Raw genomic sequence first — 23,260 nt, 5'->3', positions numbered from 1 at the left:
AATATGCAGTCCTATCGCGGGGATGTATCATCCCGCATGCATAGGGCTCCAAAAGGAGCCAGTCCCTGCGATGCTCTCAGCCGGGCACCCTGGGCGTGCACTATCAGCACTGACCCCCCCAGTGTCCCGGCAGCAGTGCGACCTGTAGCCTCAGAAAGGCGGTAGCTCAGGGACCTGAGGCGATGCTGTCCGATGTTGATAAATTAAAAAAAAAAAAACATTTTCACTTTACAGAACTTTTAACAAACTGAAATGAATAAGCGACTCATCGGCAGAGTAGTGTGTGAATCGAACACTGTAGATATCGTTGTGAAATCCATCAATACGCCAGTCAGTTCTTTTTTCTCTTGATTGTTTGCTTATTCATTGAGAGTTTTCGAGATCTTCTGTGCCTGCTGCAGCAGCTCCTGCCCTGCTGTGGTTGGGAACCGCTCTGGCTGCTGCAGCAGCTTCTCCCCTGCTGTGGTTGGGAAGGGTAAGTGGATAGTTGGAGACCTGCTGCAGCAGCTCCTGCCCTGCTGTGGTTGGGAATCACTCTGGCTGCTGCAGCAGCTTCTCCCCTGCTGTGGTTGGGGAGGGAAGGTGGATAGTTGGAGACCTGCTGCAGCAGCTTCTGCCCTGCTGTGGTTAGGAATCGCTCTGGCTGCTGCAGCAGCTTCTCCCCTGCTGTGGTTGGGGAGGGAAGGTGGATAGTGGGAGACCTGCTGCAGCAGCTCCTGCCCTGCTGTGGTTGGGAATTGCTCTGGCTGCTGCAGCAGCTTCTTCCCTGCTGTGGTTGGGAAGGGTAGGTGGATAGTTGGAGACTTGGGGGTCGATTCTATTACACCCGAAGGGTGAGAGTTGCCATTCGTGTACCGTTTTAATGCTGAAAATGGCACCCGAATTAAGCCTAATTTGCACCCTTCGCAGGGCCGAATTCACTGAATATTGTTCACACCACTATGGAGGTGCGGGCACTTTCCAGCAAATTCGGCCAGCAATAAAGTGTGCGCGGTGCCGTGATGATTCGCAACTGGCGAATCAACCACAACCTTCGGGTGTAAAAGGATCAAGCCCATACTCTGCTGCAGCAGCTTCTGCCCTATTGTGGTTGGGAATGGAAGGTGGATAGCTGGAGAGTTGCTGTGCTTGCTGCAGCAGCTTCTGCCATGGTTGTGGTTGGGAAGGTGGATAGTTGCTGTGCTTGCTGCAGCAGCTTCTACCTTGCTGTGGTTGGGTAGGGTAGGTGGATAGCTGGAGAGTTGCTGTGCTTGCTGCAGCAGCTTCTGCCATGGTTGTGGTTGGGAAGGGAAGGTGGATAGTTGCTGTGCTTGCTGCAGCAGCTTCTACCTTGCTGTGGTTGGGTAGGGTAGGTGGATAGCTGGAGAGTTGCTGTGCTTGCTGCAGTAGCTTCTGCCCTGCTGTGGTTGGGAAGGTGGATAGTTGCTGTGCTTGCTGTAGCAGCTTCTACCTTGCTGTGGTTGGGTAGGGAAGATGGATAACTGGAGAGTTGCTGTGCTTGGTGCAGCAGCTTCTGCCCTGCTGTGGTTGGGAAGGGTAGGTGGATAGCTGGAGAGTTGCTGTGCTTGTAGCTTCTGCCCTGCTGTGGTTGGAAAGGGAAGGTGGATAGTTGCTGTGCTTGCTGCAGCAGCTTCTACCTTTCTGTGGTTGGGTAGAGTAGGTGGATAGCTGGAGAGTTGCTTTGCCTGCTGCAGCAGCTTCAGGTCTGGTCTTGAAAAGTGAAGGCATGTGTCGAGTTGCTGTGGCTGCTGGCGACTTTATTTAATCTCGCCTGATTTCATGGGAGTTTTTGGGCACAGCATTAGCAACGCTATAATGGCAAACAAGAATTGCATAAGGTTTTGCCTGTTCCTCGGACGGGCTTTAAGATTACACAGAAATAGTCGGTGTATCAGTGGCGCTTAAGTGACTTTGACAGACAAAGGAAAATAAACATTTTTACACACAATAAATTCAATCAAGTTCTTCCAATGGAGGCCAAATCCTCCTGCAGGATTCCTGCTCCGCAATTTAAATGTCAGTCTGTGACTTGTGAGATTCATTTATCCAATTCCACTCCATCTTGTTTGCGGTCTATAAAGGAAGTTGCCCCGGAACAGGCTGAGCTGTCTTTTTGGACAATCGCAACACTGACTCTCTTGGGGACCTGGAAATGCTTATCTGTCTGCTTCTGTGCTTGCAACAACTGTTCGTGAAGCATCAAATCTGTGGTAAATTCAAGCAGAGGAACAATAAATCCAGGCTCATGGGCTCAATATGAATGTCCACAGCTGAATTGTGATCCTGTGTGAGGCTCTTCCTGGAATTTGGCCTCCATTTGAAGAACTTTATTGAACTTATTGTGCGTAAAAACCTTTATTTTCCTTTGTCTGTCAAAGTCACTTAAGCGCCACTTATACACCAACTATTTCTTTGTATTGTCATTTGGGGGCTGTAGGTGAAGGCCCTGTGTGTATGGCGGCTGCACTGGTGTTTTATCTGCGCAATTTTGCCTGAACATCTTTCTACATTTTCGGGCCTTAAGACTAAGTTAAATGATAACTGGGCCTCTTAGGCGTACTTCAGGAGTACTGAAGTGTTGCAAATGCCTTCAGTGGACAGGAAACTTGATATGAGGTAAAAGTACAGCCATTGACCACTATAGGCCACTTGACGGACCAAATTACTCCTTTGTGTGCTAAAAGATGTCATAACAGAAAGCGAAAGCCATTTTTGCAGTGACACTTTCAGACTTGCTGGATATGGAGAGAGGGAGCTGTGTAGATAGATATTGGAGTTAGGAGAAGATAGGAACTGGGCTGAGGTGAAGAGCTTGTGGGCTAAAAACTGTCACAGCTCAAAGTGAAAGTACATTGCAGAAGCCAGAATTTTGACTTGCTTTTAACTAGAACTGTACGATACTTTATCTGTGCTCAGTCCTATAGAGTTCCTACAAAATCATCAGCCTGTTAAGTGTAAAGTAAACAGGCCTAAGATTTAGGAAGGTGCCAGACAGACTGCAGGCCAAATGCTGGACTGTGCTGAGCTTGAACGCTCTGAAAACGCTGCACTGCCACCTAGAACTCGCAGGAGGAATCTCCGCGACAGTAAACGTTATACACCAGGAAATAAAGAGCCTTCAGTATGGTGGGGAAAAATCTTTATTCACACAGGGTCAGTTCTGGGAAATACACAAATCAGCCAACGACAGTCAGAGCGTTCTCCGCCCCCAGCTGAGGTCACGCAGGAACGCCCAAGTGTCAGAACTCCACCGCTAGTGCCTTGCCAAGTCCAGCCCCCAATTCAGTAGCAGAGTGAATGACCACCTCTGTGTGTCAGACCCATCCACTGCTGTAAGTGCTGGGGGAGTGCAGTGATGGGGACCTGGAGAATTGGGACAATCCAAAACTCTCTTGAAAAGTATAAGAAGGTCTCGCTGAATTTACCCACGAATAAAGCTGCCCCCAAGCCTTGAGGAAATGAACGTGAGACCCTCCATCTCAGGACTCCTCACAAGGAGTGACATCCAGGGGCATAAAACCGGTACTAGAGGGGAGGGGGGAGTTTAGCTTTGCACACGTTGGTAGAAGTAAATGTAACCAAGGTCTTTCGGAGGCTTCTCGGATGCGCAGACCTTCTGGTCATTGTAGATCACCCACCTGGAAGAGACAACGTGAGGACTAGGATCAACAAAGAGCAAATGACACAATGGGGGAACACTTAGGAACAACAAGACCATAAAGCAGGAGAGACAAGGACGTTCCAAAGACATGCGGAGGAACAGGCAAAAGGCCGAAAGCAAATCAGGAAAGTGTGGTGTAGAACAGAGGGGCAGAAGATAATCACTTCGGAGAGGGTTATGGCTTATTGGATAGACAACTAGGTCGACATGGGGTCCATACACACTGAGCGTCTTTCGCCCGTCTTAGAGATTTTCCCCAGGGGTGGATGACTTACCATAGCGCAGAACGCTATGGAAAGCGGTCCGCTCCCTCACTCGTCTGCTGGTAATACTGGCAGATAAGCGACCGGGCCAACGATAATACGGGAGTGCGCATCAGTGCTCACCACTCACCGCTGCCCCGTACACAATGAGCGGCTTTTGAGCTGAAAGCCGCCCAAACCAGTAAACTGAGCGTCTTTCAGCTCAAAGTCGCCCAGTGTGTATGGGCCTTTACAGATGGAAGGACTGGAAAGTCTTAAGGCCCTCATCCACTAGTGCGATATAGGTACTATTGAGATGCATTACTGCGATGTATTGTATGAAAACTGTCACATCGCACAACCTTTTCTAGTGACTGCGATGACAGGCGCGCTCCCATGCGCCTCGCATCTCAATCGCAGATCTCACTGGCTGCCATGAATAACTGTTGCGATCGCACCTGAGTGGTGCACATCGCTCTGCATCGGGACACCTGCGATACGATCCTTTCAGATTTATCACATGAAGATGGAACACAGTAGGATAGTTGCATGTGATAAGTCTAATGTAAAATAACCACGCAAGCAGCAAATCACATTCTAAGCCCTCCCAGGAAGGAGCCGCCCACACTGCAAGCAAAACGCATCCAACTTATTACTGCGAGACCTCTCACTATTGGATGGGGGCCTTTATGCTGGCCATACATCAGGACAGCCTGCATACAACCATGATTGTATGCAGGTCGTGGAGTGGTCCAACGAGCGATTGTTGAAAGCACACACAATCGCTCGTTCAACCGTAACGAGAGCCGACATATTTAGATGAGCAGCACGTCTGATCAGCGGACCAACCACTCGACCCACGGGACCGCGCATTGTAGGATCGTGTGCACACAATGTACATACAATCCATCGAACAATCTCGTTCTGGTGTATGGGGGCCTTTAGACACATGAAGGCCGGACAAGGCGGCATGCTGCCTTACAGAACCACAGACGAGTAGACAAGACTTAGCAGAGGGACTCTAGAGAACATCTCACCGGCCATCTTTCTTTATATGACACACGTAGTGACCACACATGGTGGAAGTCCCCATGTGACTGATGAAGGCAAACAGTTCATATCCTGTGAGAGAAAAAATATATATTGATCGTAATACATATATGTTATACACCTTTACATCAGATTACTGACTATACCTGGGGATGTACAGGAATCGGCCATGCAAGATGTTACTTCTCCCTTACCATAACAATGTCCATGCACTCTATGGCAGAAGTACCCAAACGCCGTCATCAAGGCACCCTAAGGGCTATTCCACACGCTCCGGCTCCTGCCGGGTGGCTAAACCCCGCAAGGCCAAGAGCCATGCTGCACACAGTAGTTAATAATGGACACGATTGTATCCATTCACACTGGACGGCCGCGGCCCGGCCGCCCGGTTACAGCCGGATCCCACCACTGGAAGGGACGGCTGCCGGGCTGTGGCCATCCCTACCATTGTAAACTGCTGTGTGCGGCACGGCTTCCTGGCCACGCGGGGTTTCGCCGCCCAGCCAGAGCCGGAGCATAGTGCAGGTTTTATGGATATTCATGGCTGATTAGAGATCCTAGTATCAACAGGACTAAACCACTAATTAGGTGACCTGTGCTCAAACATGGCTATCCTTAAAACATGCACCGTTTGAGATCTTTTGGAACGGTCCTGCGTTTTTTTGCAGGACCATCCATCCATTTTTTTTCTTTTTTTGGTGGGACCATCCAATTCAGGGCCGGCAGTGTCTTTTTTTTTTATATTAGATGAAGTTATTTATCCATACCTTTAATCTATCATGTATTATTATTATTATCACCATTACTTGGGATCCTATAGAGTTGGGAAGTTAGACAGCATACAACGGGATCCGATATGATATCCCGGCGGTCGGGATCCCGGCGGTCGGAATCCCGACACTGGAATCCCGACCGCCGAAATCCCGACAAGGGGGGGACATGGATCGCCCCCCCTTGCGGGCTCGCTGCGCTCGCCACGCAGCGGGCCCGGTGCCTCGCTACGCTCGGCACGCTATTATATTCTCCCTCTATGGGTGTCGTGGACACCCACGGAGGGAGAAAGTTTCGGGATTTCGGCGGTCGGGATTCCAGTGTCGGGATTCCGACCGCCGGGATCCCGACCGCCGGGAAATTAACCGCATCCCCATACAACGATAGCGCAAACACTCACGGCCATTTCCATCTTTTACGCGAGGTCCAGCAGCTGGAATGCTCTCAGACACAGACTCTGCAGCAGACCTTCCCTCTGAGAGGTCCATTGCGGCCTCTGCATCTAGGTCATCAATGTGCGAGAAGATCCAGTCCACAGCTCGCTCCAGACTGTTGTTCTAAGGGATCAGAGATCAATTAGCTGAGTGTTATGAGAATGGGAAAGAAGCAGAAAAGGAAGACACATGACAAAGAAAATAGGATTTCTGTACTTACCGTAAATCCCTTTCTCCGAGTCCACAGGTGTCACTGGAGCGTAGACAGTGGGGATAGAAGGGCGACCTCAGGGAGCTTGGGCACTCTATTGTAAATTCAGTGTGGCCAACTCCTCCCCTTCTACTCCCCCCCCGGCAGTCTCAAGGATCGTGCCCAGAGGGAGCTGGAAGATAGAAACACACTTCCGAAGAGGAGGTAAAACTTTTAACCAACATTCATGCAGACATGGAAACTGAGTCAAGCAGTGATGAAAAAACACAAACACTGAACATAGTTAACCACACAAAAACTAGTTAGCAGGAAGAAACCCCAAACCAGGACTAGAAGGTCCTTCCTAGGTAAGTCGGCAACAGCGCCGAGGAGGGCGTCCAGTGACACCTGTGGACTCGGAGAAAGGGATTTACGGTAAGTACAGAAATCCTATTTTCTCCTTCCTCCACTAGGTGTCACTGGAGCGTAGACAGTGGGGACGTCCCAGAGCTCCCAACACGGGTGGGAAGGCGCTGAGAACCCCCAAGAACTGCTCGGCCAAACTGAGAGGCCGATGATGCAAATGTGTCGAATTTATAGAACCTAACAAAGGTTCGCCTGCCCGACCACGTGGCAGCTCGGCAGAGCTGATTAATGGAAACCCCTCGAGCAGCCGCCCAAGAGGGTCCTACTGAACGCGTAGAATGCGCCGAAATGGAAGCCGGAGGAGTCTGAGCCGCTTTCACGTATGCTTGTCTTATAGTCAACCGTATCCATCTGGCCAAAGTCTGTTTAGATGCAGGCCATCCCCGACGGATTGGATCATAGGTGACAAAGAGACAGTCCGATCTTCTAACTGAGGCTGTTTTGGCCACGTAAACTTTTAAGGCCCTCACCACGTCCAAAGACTCTGCTTGAGGATCTTCGGTAAATGCAGGAACTACGATCGGCTGGTTAAGGTGGAAGGAGGAAACCACCTTTGGAAGGAAGGATAAGGATGTACGAAGCTCGGCTCTATCTGAGTGAAACACCAAAAAAGGCGAGCGGCATGAAAGGGCTCCCAGCTCTGAAACCCTTCTGGCTGAGGCCAAAGCTAGTAAGAGAACCGTCTTCCAAGTGAGGTATCTGAGATCTACCTCTTCCAAAGGTTCAAAAACCGAGGAGCAAAGATAATCAAGGACCAAGTCTAAGTCCCATGGGGCCGTCGGAGGGCGAACCGGAGGCTGCAATCGTAAAACCCCCTGAAAGAAGGTTTGTACCTCAGGTAGCAGTGCTAGCCGTCTTTGAAAAAAAACGGATAAAGCGGACACCTGAACCTTCAGGGATCCCAGACGCAAACCTGCAGACAGCCCAGCCTGAAGGAATAAAAGAAGTCTAGCCTTTTTGAATGCCGTTGTGGAGACCCCACGGCCTTCGCACCATGCCACATACGACCTCCAAATACGGTGGTAATGTCTTGATGTTACCTCTTTCCTTGCACTCATCATGGTCGGGATTACTGTTCTTGGAATCCCTGCTTGTCTTAAGATGGACTTTTCAGCAGCCACGCCGTCAAATGTAGCCGCTTTAAGTCTGGGAAGACAAAAGGGCCTTGACTGAGAAGATCTTCTTGTAACGGCAGAGGCCACGGCTCTTCGACCAGCAGGGTTGTGAGGCTGGTGTACCAAGCTCGCCGAGGCCAGTCCGGAGCAATTAGGAGGACCAACACCCTCTCCCTCCTTATGCGCTGTAGAATCTTGGGTATCAGCGGAAACGGAGGGAACAGGTATACAAAGCTGAATGGCCAAGGGGCCGTCAGGGCATCCACTCCCGCCGCTGCTGGGTCTCGAGTTCGTGCGAAGTACAACGGAAGCTGATGGTTGAGACGTGAAGCCATCAGGTCTACCTGAGGACACCCCCATTTTCGAACCAGTCGCTGAAAAACCTGAGGATGAAGGCACCACTCTCCCTGGTGGACATCCTGCCGACTTAGGTAGTCGGCCTCCCAATTTTCCACTCCTGGAATGAAGATCGCCGAGATGGCCATCGCATGAACCTGAGCCCACACCAGGATTCGGGTCACTTCTTTCATGGCCGTCCGACTTCTTGTGCCGCCCTGTTTGTTTATATAGGCGACCGCGGTGGCATTGTCGGACTGAACCCGGACTAGTCGACCCTGAAGCAGGGGTTGTGCTTGGATGAGAGCGTAATATATTGCTCTGAGTTCCAGGATATTGATGTGTAGGCGGGATTCCTGACAAGTCCAACGGCCCTGGAACTGATGGTCCATTGTCAGTGCTCCCCATCCTCGGAGACTTGCGTCCGTTGTGATGACCGTCCAATTCCAAAGAGCGAAGCGTTTCCCCTCCCTGAGATTGGCTGAGTGAAGCCACCATGAAAGGGAGAGCCTCGCTCTCGGGGACAGGGTCACCAGACGTTGTAGGTGTAGGTGTGATCCTGACCATTGCCTCAAAAGATTTAGTTGAAATGGTCTTGACCTGAAGCGCGCATACTGGACTGCTTCGAAAGAAGCGGTCATCTTCCCCAGCAGACGCGTGCAGAGGAGTACTGAGACCTTCCTGTGCTGCAGTACTAGACGCACCGACTCCTGCAGTGATCTGATCTTGTCTTCCGGTAAGAAAACTCTGAGTTGTATCGTGTCCAGGATCAATCCCAAAAACTGCATCCTCTGCGATGGCTGCAGCTGGGACTTTTCGTAGTTTAGGATCCAGCCGTGTTCTACCAGTATCCTCTTGGTCAGATTGATGTTTGTCAAAAGTTCCTCCTGAGAAGAGCCCTTCAGAAGGAGGTCGTCGAGATATGGTATTATCGTTACACCTTTTGAGCGAAGAATCTCCATCATTACGGCCATCACCTTGGTGAACACCCGAGGTGCCGAGGAGAGGCCAAAGGGCAGGGCTTGAAATTGCCAATGATGTTCCAGAACTGCAAATCGCAGAAAAGCCTGGTGGGATGAGCAAATTGGAATGTGCAGGTAGGCGTCCCTGATATCCAGGGATACCAGGAACTCCCCCTGACTCAACCCTGCAATTACGGATTGAATGGATTCCATCTTGAATTTCAGAGGCTGTAGGTACGGATTCAGTTGTTTCAGGTTCAGGATGGGACGAGCCGATCCGTCCGGTTTCGGCACCAGAAACAGGGAAGAATAAAATCCCTGGTTCCTTTCCTCCGTCGGGACTGGGAGAATCACTTCCATCCTTTGAAGCTTGGCAATTGCTTCCCTCAAAAGGATTGCTTTTTGTGGAGAAGCTGGCCAACCTGTCTTGAAAAATCTCTGAGGAGGAGGAAACATGAATTTTATCTGGTAACCCTCTGACACCAGATCCCGTACCCAAGCATCCTGACAAGATTGAAGCCACGCATGCTTGAAGTGCCTCAAACGCGCTCCCACCTGGAGGGTCTCCCTCAGGGAGGGAAGACCGTCATGCCTGTTTAGGGGTGGACTTTGCCTCCTGCTGTACTGTGGCCATACCTCTTCCTCTGCCCCGAGTTCCCCTCTGGGCGACGGAAGCTCCTCTAGATCTACCGCGAAATCTGTTTTGGGGACGAAAGGACCTAAAGGTGTGACTCTGAAAGGCCTTACGAGGAGCAGGTGGAGCTGCTGAAGGGAGGAAAGAAGACTTACCCCCCGTTGCCAGGGAGATCCATTTGTCTAGTTCTGCTCCAAACAAGACTTCTCCCTTGAAGGGCAAGGCTTCAACCGCCCGCTTGGACTCCGCATCTGCCTGCCATTGCCTAAGCCATAAAGCCCTGCGCGCAGAAATGGATAAGGCTGAAATACGTGCGGACATTTTACAAATGTCAGCCGAAGCCTCCATCAGGTAGTCAGAGGCCTCCCGTATGTGTTCGGCTAACCTATTAAGCTCGGCTGGATCTGGGTTGTCTTTTAAACCTTCAGAAATCTTGGAGGCCCAGACCCCCATTGCTTTGTTTACCCAGCATCCTACCTGCGCTGGTCTCTGTAAAACTCCCGCCGCAGTGAAAATAGACTTTAAAGTTAGTTCTAACTTACGGTCAGAAGCATCCTTCAGAGACGTGGCCCCAGGCACCGGCAATACCGTCTTCTTAGATAGACGAGTCACTGATGGGTCCACCACCGGAGGCGTTTCCACTTTCTTCCTACTATCTGCAGGGAGTGGATAAGAGACATAAAATTTCCTAGGAATTTGAAATTTTTTATCCGGATGATTCCAGGCCTGTGTAACAAAATCATCTAACTCCTCCGATTGAGGGAAGCTAGACGACTGCTTGGGCCTCTTCCCAAACAGAGAAGGCCTTGCTGGAATCTCAGATGTATCAACATAATCCGTGGCTAACTTCACCATGGCAATCAAATCTTCTAAGCCATGTACCACAGGATCAGGGTCCGGTAGGACCGCCATTTGCTGATCCTGAGTCTCTGGTGCAGCAGCGCTAGGAATATAATATTCTCCTTCCTCTAACTCAGGCATTTCGTCTGAATCAGTGCCAGAGTCATGAGTAAACTGCCTCCTTCCTTGTGAGAGAATAGGGGGCAGTAAAGATGCCTGACCCTGCTCCGCAGAAGCCGGCGGGACAAGGGCTTTTGTTAACCCCTGTACAGCTGTGGCTAAAGAGATTTGTTGGTCTCTTGCCTGCTCTCTGTCTTTCTGTGAGGCAGAAAGTTCAGAAGCCAAGCGTGTCATTACCTCAGTAAGCTGAGAAGCCCATACCGGTGCTACCTGAGCTGTAGATGAGGAGGGGTTAACAGCACATTTCTCACAGAAAATAACTCCATCAGCAGAAGGAGTAAACTTCCCCTTACAGCCCTTACATTTGGTGTTCCCTCCTGCCATACTGAACAGAGATATAACACCACACTCACACACTTCCAACAGTAAGAATAAGGTTAGAAGTGAAACTGACAGGGGAGACAGCAGAAGAAGGGTTAAGAGCTGGCCCGGCCAAACTTGCCTTACAACAAAGGCACTGTAGCCTAACAAATTTTTGCACAGCCCAAATCTGGCTCACCCTACTCTAGCCCCCGCTGTGTACCTCACAGACTGGGTAGAGTATATGCAGGACGGTCACAGGAGTCAGTTTACTCTGCACAGCCTTCTCCTGCACGCTCTGCCTGAGGCGCCAAATGACTAAAAATGGCCACCAGCAGCGCTGCAGGGGGCTGAACGGAGGCTCTGAGCCCTGCCTGGTTACCCCCCTTACTGAGGAGGGGTCAGCGCTAAGCCCCGCCTCCCGACTGCGCTCCGTGCCAGGGCTTCTAACATGAGAAAAACCCCTCTGTCCGCCATTATTGTTTTACTGACCTCCTCCACTAACTGGAGAGAGGTCAGAATACTCACAGCCGTCTGCTGGCCGGTCGGCGGAGCGGCTGTAGAAGCGTCGCGCTGCCGCCATTTTCTTTATAAGGCGCGCGCGTCTTCAGGGAGACTGTGGTCTCTTCAGCCGGGGACCCGGGCACAGTGCTTTGTAGCGGCGGCCGGGTCCCCCCGGCAGCGCCCACGTAGCAGGCTGGCAGTGACAGCATACTGCCAGCCTGTCCTCTTGCTTGTACAACATAATAAACGCTAACTAATAACATTGCCCAGGAGCTCTGGAAACATGCCCAGCTCCCTTGGGCACGATCTAAGACTGCCGGGGGGGGAGTAGAAGGGGAGGAGTTGGCCACACTGAATTTACAATAGAGTGCCCAAGCTCCCTGAGGTCGCCCTTCTATCCCCACTGTCTACGCTCCAGTGACACCTAGTGGAGGAAGGAGAAATAGAAGAGTAAGGTGGGAAATAAAGGTTAGCTATGTAAGTGGTTGAGCTGGTGCAGTGGTAGGGTGCAGGGACCAGAGGATGGTAGAATGGGGACATGGAAAAATCAGAAGTATGGAGCTCAGTGAACCGGAGAAGTCAGCACTGAAACCCTGTACTCACGGTGGAACGGAGAGCTCTCACAGCCTGCTCTTGGGAGAAGCCCATGGATATGATGGTTGCTATGTGTTCCTCTGAAGGGGGGTCCCCTCCTGCTGGGACTGAAGATGGAGCACTGACTCCCGATACAACCAAAGGATGAGCAAAGTCTAAAGAAAGATGGAGAATGAATTGGTTGTTGGCGATTATAGACCATGACGTCAATACTTGCTTTGTTACTAATGTTACACAATTATTGTCTTACAGGGTTTATAAATAAGCTGACTGTATCCACGTGACTGTGGTGGGAAGATAGTCTCATAGTACTATACTAACTGTACCCATGTGTGACTGCGGTGGGAGGATAGTCTCATAGTACTATACTAACCGTATCTACGTGTGACTGGTGGGAATATAGTCTCATAGTACTATACTTACTGTATCCATGTGTGACTGTGGTGGGAGGATAGTCTCATAGTACTATACTAACTGTACCCATGTGTGACTGGTGGGAAAATAGTCTCATAGTACTATACCCATGTGTGACTGTGGTGGGAGGATAGTCTCATAGTACTATACTAACTGTACCCATGTGTGACTGCGGTGGGAGGATAGTCTCATAGTACTATACTAACTGTACCCATGTGTGACTGTGGTGGGTGGATAGTCTCATAGTACTATACTAACTGTATCCATGTGTGACTGCGGTGGGAGGATAGTCTCATAGTACTATACTAACTGTACCCATGTGTGACTGTGGTGGGTGGATAGCCTCATAGTACTATACTAACTGTATCCATGTGTGACTGTGGTGGGAGGATAGTCTCATAGTACTATACTAACTGTACCCATATGTGACTGTGGTGGGTGGATAGTCTCATAGCCCTATACTAACCGTATCTACGTGTGACTGTGGTGGGAATATAGTCTCATAGTACTATACTAACTGTACCCGTATTTTACTCTGGTGGGAGGAGTCTCATAGCCCTATACTAACTGTACCCGTACGTGACTCTGGTGAGAGGATAGTCTCATAGTACTATACTAACTGTATCCATGTGTGACTGTGGTGGGAGGAAAGTCTCATAACCCTATACTAACTGTACACATGTATGACTGTGGTGGGAGGATAGTCTCATAGCCCTATACTAACCGTATCTACGTGTGACTGTGGTGGGAGGATAGTCTCATAGTACTATACTAACTGTACCCATGTGAGACTGTGGTGGGAGGATAGTCTAATAGCCCTATACTAACTGTACCCATGTGAGACTGTGGTGGGAGGATAGTCTCATAACCCTATACTAACTGTACCCACGTGTGACTGTGGTGGGAGGATAGTCTCATAGTACTATACTAACTGTACCCATGTGTGACTGGTGGGAGGATATTCTCATAGTACTATACTAACTGTACCCATGTGTGACTGTGGTGGGAGGATAGTCTCATAGCCCTGCACTAACTGTACCCATGTGTGACTGTGGTGGGAGGATAGTCTCATAGCCCTATACTAACTGTATCCATGTGTGACTGTGTTGGGAGACTAGTCTCATAGTACTATATTAACTGTACCCGTATTTGACTCTGGTGGGAGGATAGTCTCATAGCCCTATACTAACCGTATCTACGTGTGACTGTGGTGGGAGGATAGTCTCATAGCCCTATACTAACCGTATCTACGTGTGACTGTGGTGGGAGGATAGTCTCATAGCCCTATACTACCTGTACCCGTATGTGACTGTGGTGGGAGGATAGTCTGTTAGCCCGATACTAACTGTATCCATGTGTGACTGTGGTGGGAGGATCATTTCATAGCCCTATACTAACTGTACCCATGTGTGACTGTAGTGGGAGGATAATTTTATAGCCCTATACTAACCGTATCTACGTGCGACTGTAGTAGGAGGATAATCTCATAGCCCTATACTAACTGTACCCGTGTGTGACTGTGGTGGGAGGATAGTCTCATAGCCCTATACTAACTGTATCCATGTGTGACTGTGGTGGGAGGATAGTCTCATAGTACTATACTAACTGTACATATGTGTGACTGTGGTGGGAGGATAGTCTCATAGCCCTGCACTAACTGTATCCATGTGTGACTGTGGTGGGAGGATAATCTCATAGCCCTATACTAACTGTGGAGGGAGGATGATCTCATAGCCCTATACTAACTGTACATATGTGTGACTGTAGTGGGAGGATAATCTCATAGCCCTATACTAACTGTGGTGGGAGGATGATCTCATAGCCCTATACTAACTGTATCCATGTGTGACTGTGGTGGGAGGATAGTCTCATAGTACTATACTAACTGTACCCGTACGTGACATCTGGTGAGAGGATAGTCTAATAGCCCTATACTAACTGTACCCATGTGTGACTGTGGTGGGAGGATAGTCTCATAACCCTGCACTAACTGTGCCCGTGTGTGACTGTGGTGGGAGGATAGTCTCATAGCCCTATACTAACTGTGGCGGGAGGAGGATCTCATAGCCCTATACTACCTGTATCCATGTGTGACTGTGGTGGAAGGATAGTCTCATAGTACTATACTAACTGTACATGTGTGACTGTGGTGGGAGGATAGTCTCATAGCCCTGCACTAACTGTATCCATGTGTGACTGTGGTGGGAGGATAATCTCATAGCCCTATACTAACTGTGGAGGGAGGATGATCTCATAGCCCTATACTAACTGTACCCATGTGTGACTGTGGTGGGAGGATAGTCTCATAGTACTATACTAACTGTACATATGTGTGACTGTAGTGGGAGGATAATCTCATAGCCCTATACTAACTGTGGTGGGAGGATGATCTCATAGCCCTATACTAACTGTATCCATGTGTGACTGTGGTGGGAGGATAGTCTCATAGTACTATACTAACTGTACCCGTACGTGACATCTGGTGAGAGGATAGTCTAATAGCCCTATACTAACTGTACCCATGTGTGACTGTGGTGGGAGGATAGTCTCATAACCCTGCACTAACTGTACCCGTGTGTGACTGTGGTGGGAGGATAGTCTCATAGCCCTATACTAACTGTGGCGGGAGGATGATCTTATAGTCCTATACTAACTGTATCCATGTGTGACTGTGGTGGGAGGATAGTCTCATAGTACTATAATAACTGTACATATGTGTGACTGTGGTGGGAGGATAGTCTCATAGCCCTGCACTAACTGTATCCATGTGTGACTGTGGTGGGAGGATAATCTCATAGCCCTATACTAACTGTGGTGGGAGGATGATCTCATAGCCCTATACTAACTGTACCCATGTGTGACTGTGGTGGGAGGATAGTCTCATAGCCCTATACTAACTGTATCCATGTGTGACTGTGGTGGGAGGATAGTCTCATAGTACTATACTAACTGTACATATGTGTGACTGTGGTGGGAGGATAGTCTCATAGCCCTGCACTAACTGTATCCATGTGTGACTGTGGTGGGAGGATAATCTCATAGCCCTATACTAACTGTGGAGGGAGGATGATCTCATAGCCCTATACTAACTGTATCCATGTGTGACTGTGGTGGGAGGATAGTCTCATAGTACTATACTAACTGTACCCGTACGTGACATCTGGTGAGAGGATAGTCTAATAGCCCTATACTAACTGTACCCATGTGTGACTGTGGTGGGAGGATAGTCTCATAGCCCTATACTAACTGTGGCGGGAGGATGATCTTATAGTCCTATACTAACTGTATCCATGTGTGACTGTGGTGGGAGGATAGTCTCATAGTACTATACTAACTGTACATATGTGTGACTGTGGTGGGAGGATAGTCTCATAGCCCTGCACTAACTGTATCCATGTGTGACTGTGGTGGGAGGATAATCTCATAGCCCTATACTAACTGTGGTGGGAGGATGATCTCATAGCCCTATACTAACTGTATCCATGTGTGACTGTGGTGGGAGGATAGTCTCATAGTACTATACTAACTGTACATATGTGTGACTGTGGTGGGAGGATAGTCTCATAGCCCTGCACTAACTGTATCCATGTGTGACTGTGGTGGGAGGATAATCTCATAGCCCTATACTAACTGTGGAGGGAGGATGATCTCATAGCCCTATACTAACTGTACCCATGTGTGACTGTGGTGGTAGTCCCTACATCTCCTAGTTCCATACTGAACGTGGTGAGCGTATACTCCCCATAGCTCTATACTAACTGTACTCATGTGTGACTGTGGTGGGAGGATAATCTCATAGCCCTATACTAACTGTACCCATGTGTGACTGTGGTGGTAGTCCCTACATCTCCTAGTTCCATACTGAACGTGGTGAAAGTATACTCCCCATAGCCCTATACTGACTGTACCTATGTGCGGCAATACCAGCAGTTCCCACAGCACATGCTCACATTTACCTGGGTCATCCATGTGTGACATCACCCACGTCATGGCAGCCTCTGCGCCACTATTGCCGGTGTAATACACAGCTTTGCGACACGCTTCTGCCGGGAATCCCATTTCCACCAGCTGTGTGACCACTGACTCATCCAGCATCGGAGCTGTGACAATAAGGACAGATTGGGGTTGACAAAAGTAGAGTAAAAATGACCGGATGTGGGCAATGTATGATTAGGGAAAGGTGGGGTTCAAGAAGCACCCAAGGACAGCATAGAGAATGTATGGCTTCAGCGATCCCGGGACAAGGGAGCCCACAGGCAGACCGTCCCCTCCCCACACAAGCCGGTCATGCAGCGACTTGCACATCACACAGTAACACGCACACACTGCTGTAAGGACAGAGGGGGAGGATGCTACAATGTTACTGGGACAAACCCCGTCACATGCATTGCTGCCACAGCCGGGTGGAGGTCTACCGGCGCATTCACACAGCAGTCACTTGTCCCACAAGAGGCAGAAACACTAACATGTCGGAGAGGAGAAGTGAGGGGAGCAGTACGAGTCGTCATCATCGTTGCCATAGAAACCAAGGCTACCTTTGGGCTCATCTGGGGTCACCAATGGGGGGGCAACATCTGGAAGTTCTTCCTCACCCCCTTGCAGCCCCCCGCCCCGAAACTGGGATAGGTCCAGCTCTTCTGGGACATCAATAGATACATCTAAGGAGAGAAGAGGAGAGGGTTGTATCAGTTGTACATACATACGACAGTCACACGCAAAGCAAGAGCGGCAGGATTCAGAACAGCAGAGAAGGGGCGGCACCGGAGGACAGAGTGAGGCATGGATGGAGACCCCACGTATGACCAAGTCCTTATAATGATGGAGAACCACTGCAATATGCCCACTCTTACTTCCCCCTCAGCAGCTCCCACTGATAACTACATGACAGCTGAGAGGAGAACCTGACAGCAGGTAAGCAAAGCACAATGTTGTTTCCCAGAATTCCTTTCTCCGAGTCTGCACTGTGAAAATGGTCAGCTGCCATGGCAGTCGTGGGCTCACACTCGCTTCCTCCCATATCAGCTGGAGACATGGGGGGAGGTTTCCACCATGGCGTCTACAACCTGGGTATTACATTGGCCAGGTGCCTGACCCAATCCATCTCATCGCTTGCTGGAATATAGATCATCCTTCCCACCACAGAATCCAACATCTCTCACTCATGGTCTGGGGGTTGGTGGCTTTCCTCATAGTGGTCCGCTCCACAAAAGCCCAGACTGCTTATGTCTGGCATGAGGCCTTGATTTCACCGCTGGAAAGTAGTTTTATTTGAAATTTATTCCCAAAGGATTCAAGTTTTCATCGCACGTCAGATAATCATCAAAATGAAAAAGCATAACGTCTGATGCCATCTAGGAGTTTATGGCAGTGTTATTATCTTAGCCTTGGTGTAGGGGAAACCGCTGCTAGAATCTCCCACCTGCAGTGCACATGGTTTTGTCCATTTGAGAAGGAATTTGCCTTTGCGGGTGAACCAGAATAAGGGCCCATGTGCGGTCTGGGTGACCTTATACATTACACTAGGTGATTCATCGTGCCCTATGAGAGCTCTAGCCCACTTCTATGCTGGAACATCACCCTGCTCTATGCACTCCCTTGCCCTACGGCTTGCGCTCACACAGACACACTCCTCCACCCCGTGGCCTGTGCTCCCTCCCCCCGCCACCTGGGTTCTATTCCCTCACCCTGGGGCCTGTGTTCTATCACACTGACGCACGACCTCATCCCACGGCCTGCGCTTGATCACACTGACGCGCTTCTTGACCATGCGGCCTATGCTCTCTCACTCTGTAGCCTGCGCTGTAACGCTGACACGCTTCCTAATCCTGTATCCAAACCCCCTGCAGCCTATTTGGGAACCTCCCTGCTAGTGCTTAACCCTTGTAGTCTGTGGCCTAACCCTTATAACCCCCCCCCCCCCCCCCCGTCTTACCCTAACCACCCCACATATATACGCCCATACAGCACTTATGTCTTACCTACCTGGCAGCCGCAAAGCAGGGCAGCCCGGTTGTTGGCTAGCCATGTGAGGGGGGAGTGGGTGGGGGGCCTATTTTTGGGCCCCTAAGATTGGTGGGGCCTGCGTTAGCTGTAACCCTTAACCTCTCCCTGTGGCTGAGCCTGCCGCCATGTGCCATTGCCGCTGGTTTGTGCTTGGTGCCACACTTACCCCGCAGCCTGCGCCTCCTGCACTGCACACACCGGGTGGGAAGTGTCTGCAGGGGGTAGAGATTTAAATGCAGCGCTTTAACCCAGAGAGTCGTTGCTCACTCTCCAGTCCCCTGCCTCCCGCTCAGTCCATGTGCCATCACCGCCGGCGTGTGTCTGGCGGCGCATGTACCCTCCTGTACTGCAGCGCACACAGCAGGTGGGAAGTACTCCGGGCGCAGCTCGGCTGTCGGTGCCCCGCTCCATAAAGCTGGAGCTCGTGCGTGTGTGTGTGGGGGGGTGGCCGCTACCTAAAGACACGCCTCTCTCCCACTGTGTAGCTCTCCTGTGTATGGGTGTTCGGCCGCTACCTCGAGGCACGCCCCTGATCGGAGGAAGATCACGCCTGTGGTGACGCCCCGGCCAAGCCTCCACATGACGCCACCCGCCCGACTTCATTCCGGGTCAGCCGGCCAGTGTGAAAGCACTTGCAAGCCGGGTCGCACCTGGAACTTAGATCCCGGCTTGCAAGTGTGAAAGGGGTGTAAGGTGTGCAGATCATGTATATGGCAGCCTGTGTGTATGACTCCGCCCAGCGTTATACACACACTCAGAGTGACAGTTCTGGCTAAATATATAAGAGACTAGGTGATTCATCGCGCCCTACGGGCGCTCTTCACACCGTCGTAAGGGGCTGCGCCCCCTTAATTTGTGAACGTTTGTATATGAGAAATATGGTTAGAATTGTATGAAAGATGCCCTGTATTGCAACTTAGGTGTCCGCGAATCGCGGGAGGGGGGGTCGCGGAGGGTGCCGCGAATTGCAGGAGGGGGGGTCGCGTGGGGTGCCGCGAATTGCAGGAGGGGGGGTTGTGGGGGGGTGGATGCTGCGAATTGCGGGAGGGGAGGGATTGCAGAGAATCGCGGGAGGGGGGTCGCGGGGTGGGTTGCCGCAAATCGCGGGAGGGGGGTTACGGGGGGGGGTTGCGGCGAATCATGGTAGGGGGGGTCGCGGGGGGTGTGCCGTGAATCACGGGAGGGGGGGTCACGGGGTGGGGTGCCGAGAATCGCGGGGGGTTGTGTGTGCCGTGAATCGTGGGAGTGGGGGTTGCGGGGGGGTGGGGGGGGGTGTGACGCGAATCGCCACAAGAAAAAAATCAACACAGAAAGGTCAACACATGTAAATGTTGACATAAGTGTGGCACTTCATTGGTGTCCATGTCGACACATGAGAATGAATATGAAAACATTCAAAAAATGAAAAAAGCCATGTCAGTGTTTTCCATGTGCAATTTAATTCTGGAGCCGCCGCGAATCGCGGGGGGGTGCCGCGAATTGCGGGAGGGGGGGTCGCGGGGGTGGGTGCCGCGAATCGCGGGAGGGCGGGGTTCACAGGGGTTCCGGTGGGGGGTTGCCGCGAATTGCGGGAGGTGGGGGGTCACGGGGGGTGCCGCGAATCGCGGGAGGGGGGGTTGCGGGGGGGTGTGACGCGAATCGCCACAAGACAAAATCAACACAGAAAGGTCAACACATGTAAATGTTGACATAAGTGTGCCACTTCATTGGTGTCCATGTTGACACATGACAATGAATATGAAAACATTCAAAAAATGAAATAAATCTTCAAAAACTCATGTCAACCTTTTTCATTGTCGACCATAGCCGTGCCAGTGTTTTGCATGTGCCATTTAATCCTGGGGGTGCCGCGATTTGCGGGAGGGGGGGGGTTGCGGGGGGTGGGTACCGCGAATCGCGGGAGAGCGGGGTTCATGGGGGTTCCGGTGGGGGGTTGCCGCGAATTGCGGGAGGGGGGGGGGGTCGCGGGGGGGTGCCGCGAATCGCCGGAGGGGGGGTTGCGGGGGGTGTGACGCGAATCGCCACAAGAAAAGAATCAACACAGAAAGGTCAACACATGTAAATGGTGACATAAGTGTGGCACTTCATTGGTGTCCATGTCGACACATGAGAATGAATATGAAAATATTCAAAAAATGACAAAAAAACTTCAAAAACTCATGTCAACCTTTTTCATTGTCGACCATAGCCATGTCAGTGTTTTCCATGTGCAATTTAATTCTGGAGCTGCCGCGAATCACGGGGGGGGGTGCCGCGAATTGCGGGAGGGGGGGTCACGGGGGTGGGTGCCGCGAATCGCGGGAGGGCGGGGTTCACAGGGGTTCCGGTGGGGGGTTGCCGCGAATTGCGGGAGGTGGGGGGTCACGGGGGGTGCCGCGAATCGCGGGAGGGGGGTTGCGGGGGGTGTGACGCGAATCGCCACAAGAAAAAATCAACACAGAAAGGTCAACACATGTAAATGTTGACATAAGTGTGCCACTTCATTGGTGTCCATGTCGACACATGACAATGAATATGAAAAATTAAAAATAAATCTTCAAAAACTCATGTCAACCTTTTTCATTGTCGACCATAGCCATGTCAGTGTTTTGCATGTGCCATTTAATCCTGGGGCTGCTGCGAATTGCGGGGGGGGGGGTGCCGCGAATCGCGGGAGGGGGGGTCGCAGGGGGGGTGCCGCCAATCGTGCAAGGGGGGGTCGCGGGGGGGGTTCTTTTTGCCGCGAATCGTGGGAGGGAGGTCGCGGGGGGGTGTGTTTTTCCCGCGAATCGGGGGGGGGGTCACGGGGGAGGGTTTGCCGCGATTCGCGGGAGGGGGGGGGTCGCGGGGTGGTGGTTATGCCGCGAATTGCGGGAGGGGTCGTGGGGGGGTTCTTTTTGCAGCGAATCGCGGGAGGGGGGGGGTCGCGGGGGTGTTTTTGCTGCGAATCGCGGTAGGGGGGTCGCGGGGGAGTGGGTGTTTTTGCCGCGAAACGCGGGAGGGGGGGGGGCGCGCGGGGGGGGGGGAGGTTTTGCCGCAAATCGCGGGAGGAGGGCGCTCACCTGGTGGCTGTGGAGTAGCAGTGCTGGGCAACATGGGAAGGCAGTGGGTGTCTGGCACTGTCTGTGGGCTCACTGGTAAGGTTCTCTGTCACATACCTCCCAACATGACCCTCTCCAGGAGGGACACAATGCTCTGTTTCTAGACTTCCCCTTAATGTATGATTGCCATCACCTGTTTTAAACAGGTTAATTTCTCAGAAAGGTGTTCAGCACAGATGAAGGTAATCACACATTAAGAGGAAAGTCCAGGAACAGAGCGTTATAGACACAGACACCCACTTTGAGTGACAGATGTAGCCAAATATATAGGAGATGCTTTGCACAGCACCTGCATTACAACCCCTTGCGCTACAAAATACGGACACTATTCTGTACTCTTGCTCCTATTACTACACTGTATATGGAATGGAGACCATGGGCCACTTCTCCACACGTCACGAATATACCCAGTCGTTCATAACCACAGAGCGATCATCCTTTATATTTACCAGCACTACACAGGGATTGGATCACGCTATAAACACATGACCTGCAGGGGAGTATGACGCTGCCCCCGTGACATTACCCAGACCGATCCCGTCCTGAGTCCTTACCAAGCTTCTTCGGAACCCAGTCCAGGCCAAAGGTGAATTTCTTAATCTGGATGACCAGGTAATCGGGGAATGAGGCGAATCGGGAGGTCCTGTGAGGAGAGACAAAGGTCACACGCATCAGCAGGTCTATTAGTGAAAGGACGCCGAAGAGAACTAGAACCGGGCCAACACACGGGGCCTGATTCAGACCTGATGCTCGCTGGGCTGTGAGTGTTCAGAGCCCAGCGAGCAGGCAGCCGCCGCCCGCCGAACACACACACCCCTAACATCTGCAAACGCGTATGCAGTTTGCAGATGAAATTCCATTTCTTAGAATGTATAAGGGACGTTCATTTTTAATATTCTATAGTAAAATAAAATATACTGAAACGCATTTAAAAACAAGCACGTATGTTCCATATGGAGTCTAGCTTTTAACAAACGACACTGCTGGGTCAGTTTAAATAGAATGGATCTGCATCGCCAACTGGTGGTCATATTTGGTAATGCAGACCAATAACACCATCATTTGCCAGTGTGTAGATAAATATAAATAAAAAACACATAAAACAGCTTTCTTCCTTTCCTCTTACTTGAGTGCATTTGATTTGGCCTGCAGGGCAGCGCTCCAGAACTCATCGAGCTGCTCAGGGGCTGCAAAGGCCTCCAAACAGCATGTGAATGGGATCCGTGCTCGGACGAGCTCAGGAGGGGGTCTGTGATCTTGCTCTGCTTGTAGTCGGGCCTGCTCATAGGCGGACAGCTCCTCTGGAATTACAGGTACGGGTAAACCATCGCAGCACAGCTAGGAGGCATTACTTCTATAGCAGCAGCCACAGCGGCCTCCCACCCACCTTTATTTAATGCAGCTTCCATGGGCACGGGGAGCTGCAGGATGTACTCCACCCTCTGCGTGTACTTCACCTTCTGAGAAACCAGACACTTAATCTTCTCCTCCACCAGAAACCGGAAAACCTCGTTGGGATTGGAC

General features: G+C 51.0%; 1 protein-coding gene across 1 annotated transcript in view; it reads right to left on the bottom strand.

Annotated features, from left to right (window-relative positions):
- Positions 1 to 3,122: 3,122 nt before the first annotated feature.
- USP5 (ubiquitin specific peptidase 5) overlaps positions 3,123 to 23,260 on the bottom strand; it is a 28,091-nt gene continuing 7,953 nt past the window's right edge. The window contains exons 11-19 of the mRNA XM_083150235.1: positions 23,124 to 23,259; positions 22,863 to 23,037; positions 22,291 to 22,379; positions 17,120 to 17,311; positions 16,610 to 16,753; positions 12,249 to 12,394; positions 6,125 to 6,281; positions 4,941 to 5,025; positions 3,123 to 3,638 (exon numbers count right to left, since the gene is read on the bottom strand). Coding sequence (XP_083006361.1) covers positions 3,545 to 3,638; positions 4,941 to 5,025; positions 6,125 to 6,281; positions 12,249 to 12,394; positions 16,610 to 16,753; positions 17,120 to 17,311; positions 22,291 to 22,379; positions 22,863 to 23,037; positions 23,124 to 23,259 — 1,218 coding nt within the window. The 3' untranslated portion in view covers positions 3,123 to 3,544. The remainder of the gene's footprint in view (positions 3,639 to 4,940; positions 5,026 to 6,124; positions 6,282 to 12,248; positions 12,395 to 16,609; positions 16,754 to 17,119; positions 17,312 to 22,290; positions 22,380 to 22,862; positions 23,038 to 23,123; position 23,260) is intronic.

The sequence above is a fragment of the Crinia signifera genome, chromosome 6 (assembly GCF_055691185.1).
Source record: "Crinia signifera chromosome 6, ASM5569118v1, whole genome shotgun sequence".
Classification (NCBI taxonomy): Eukaryota; Metazoa; Chordata; class Amphibia; order Anura; family Myobatrachidae; genus Crinia; species Crinia signifera.
The sequence above is the reverse complement of the archived record's forward strand: the minus strand, read 5'-3'. Positions and strand labels throughout refer to the sequence as shown.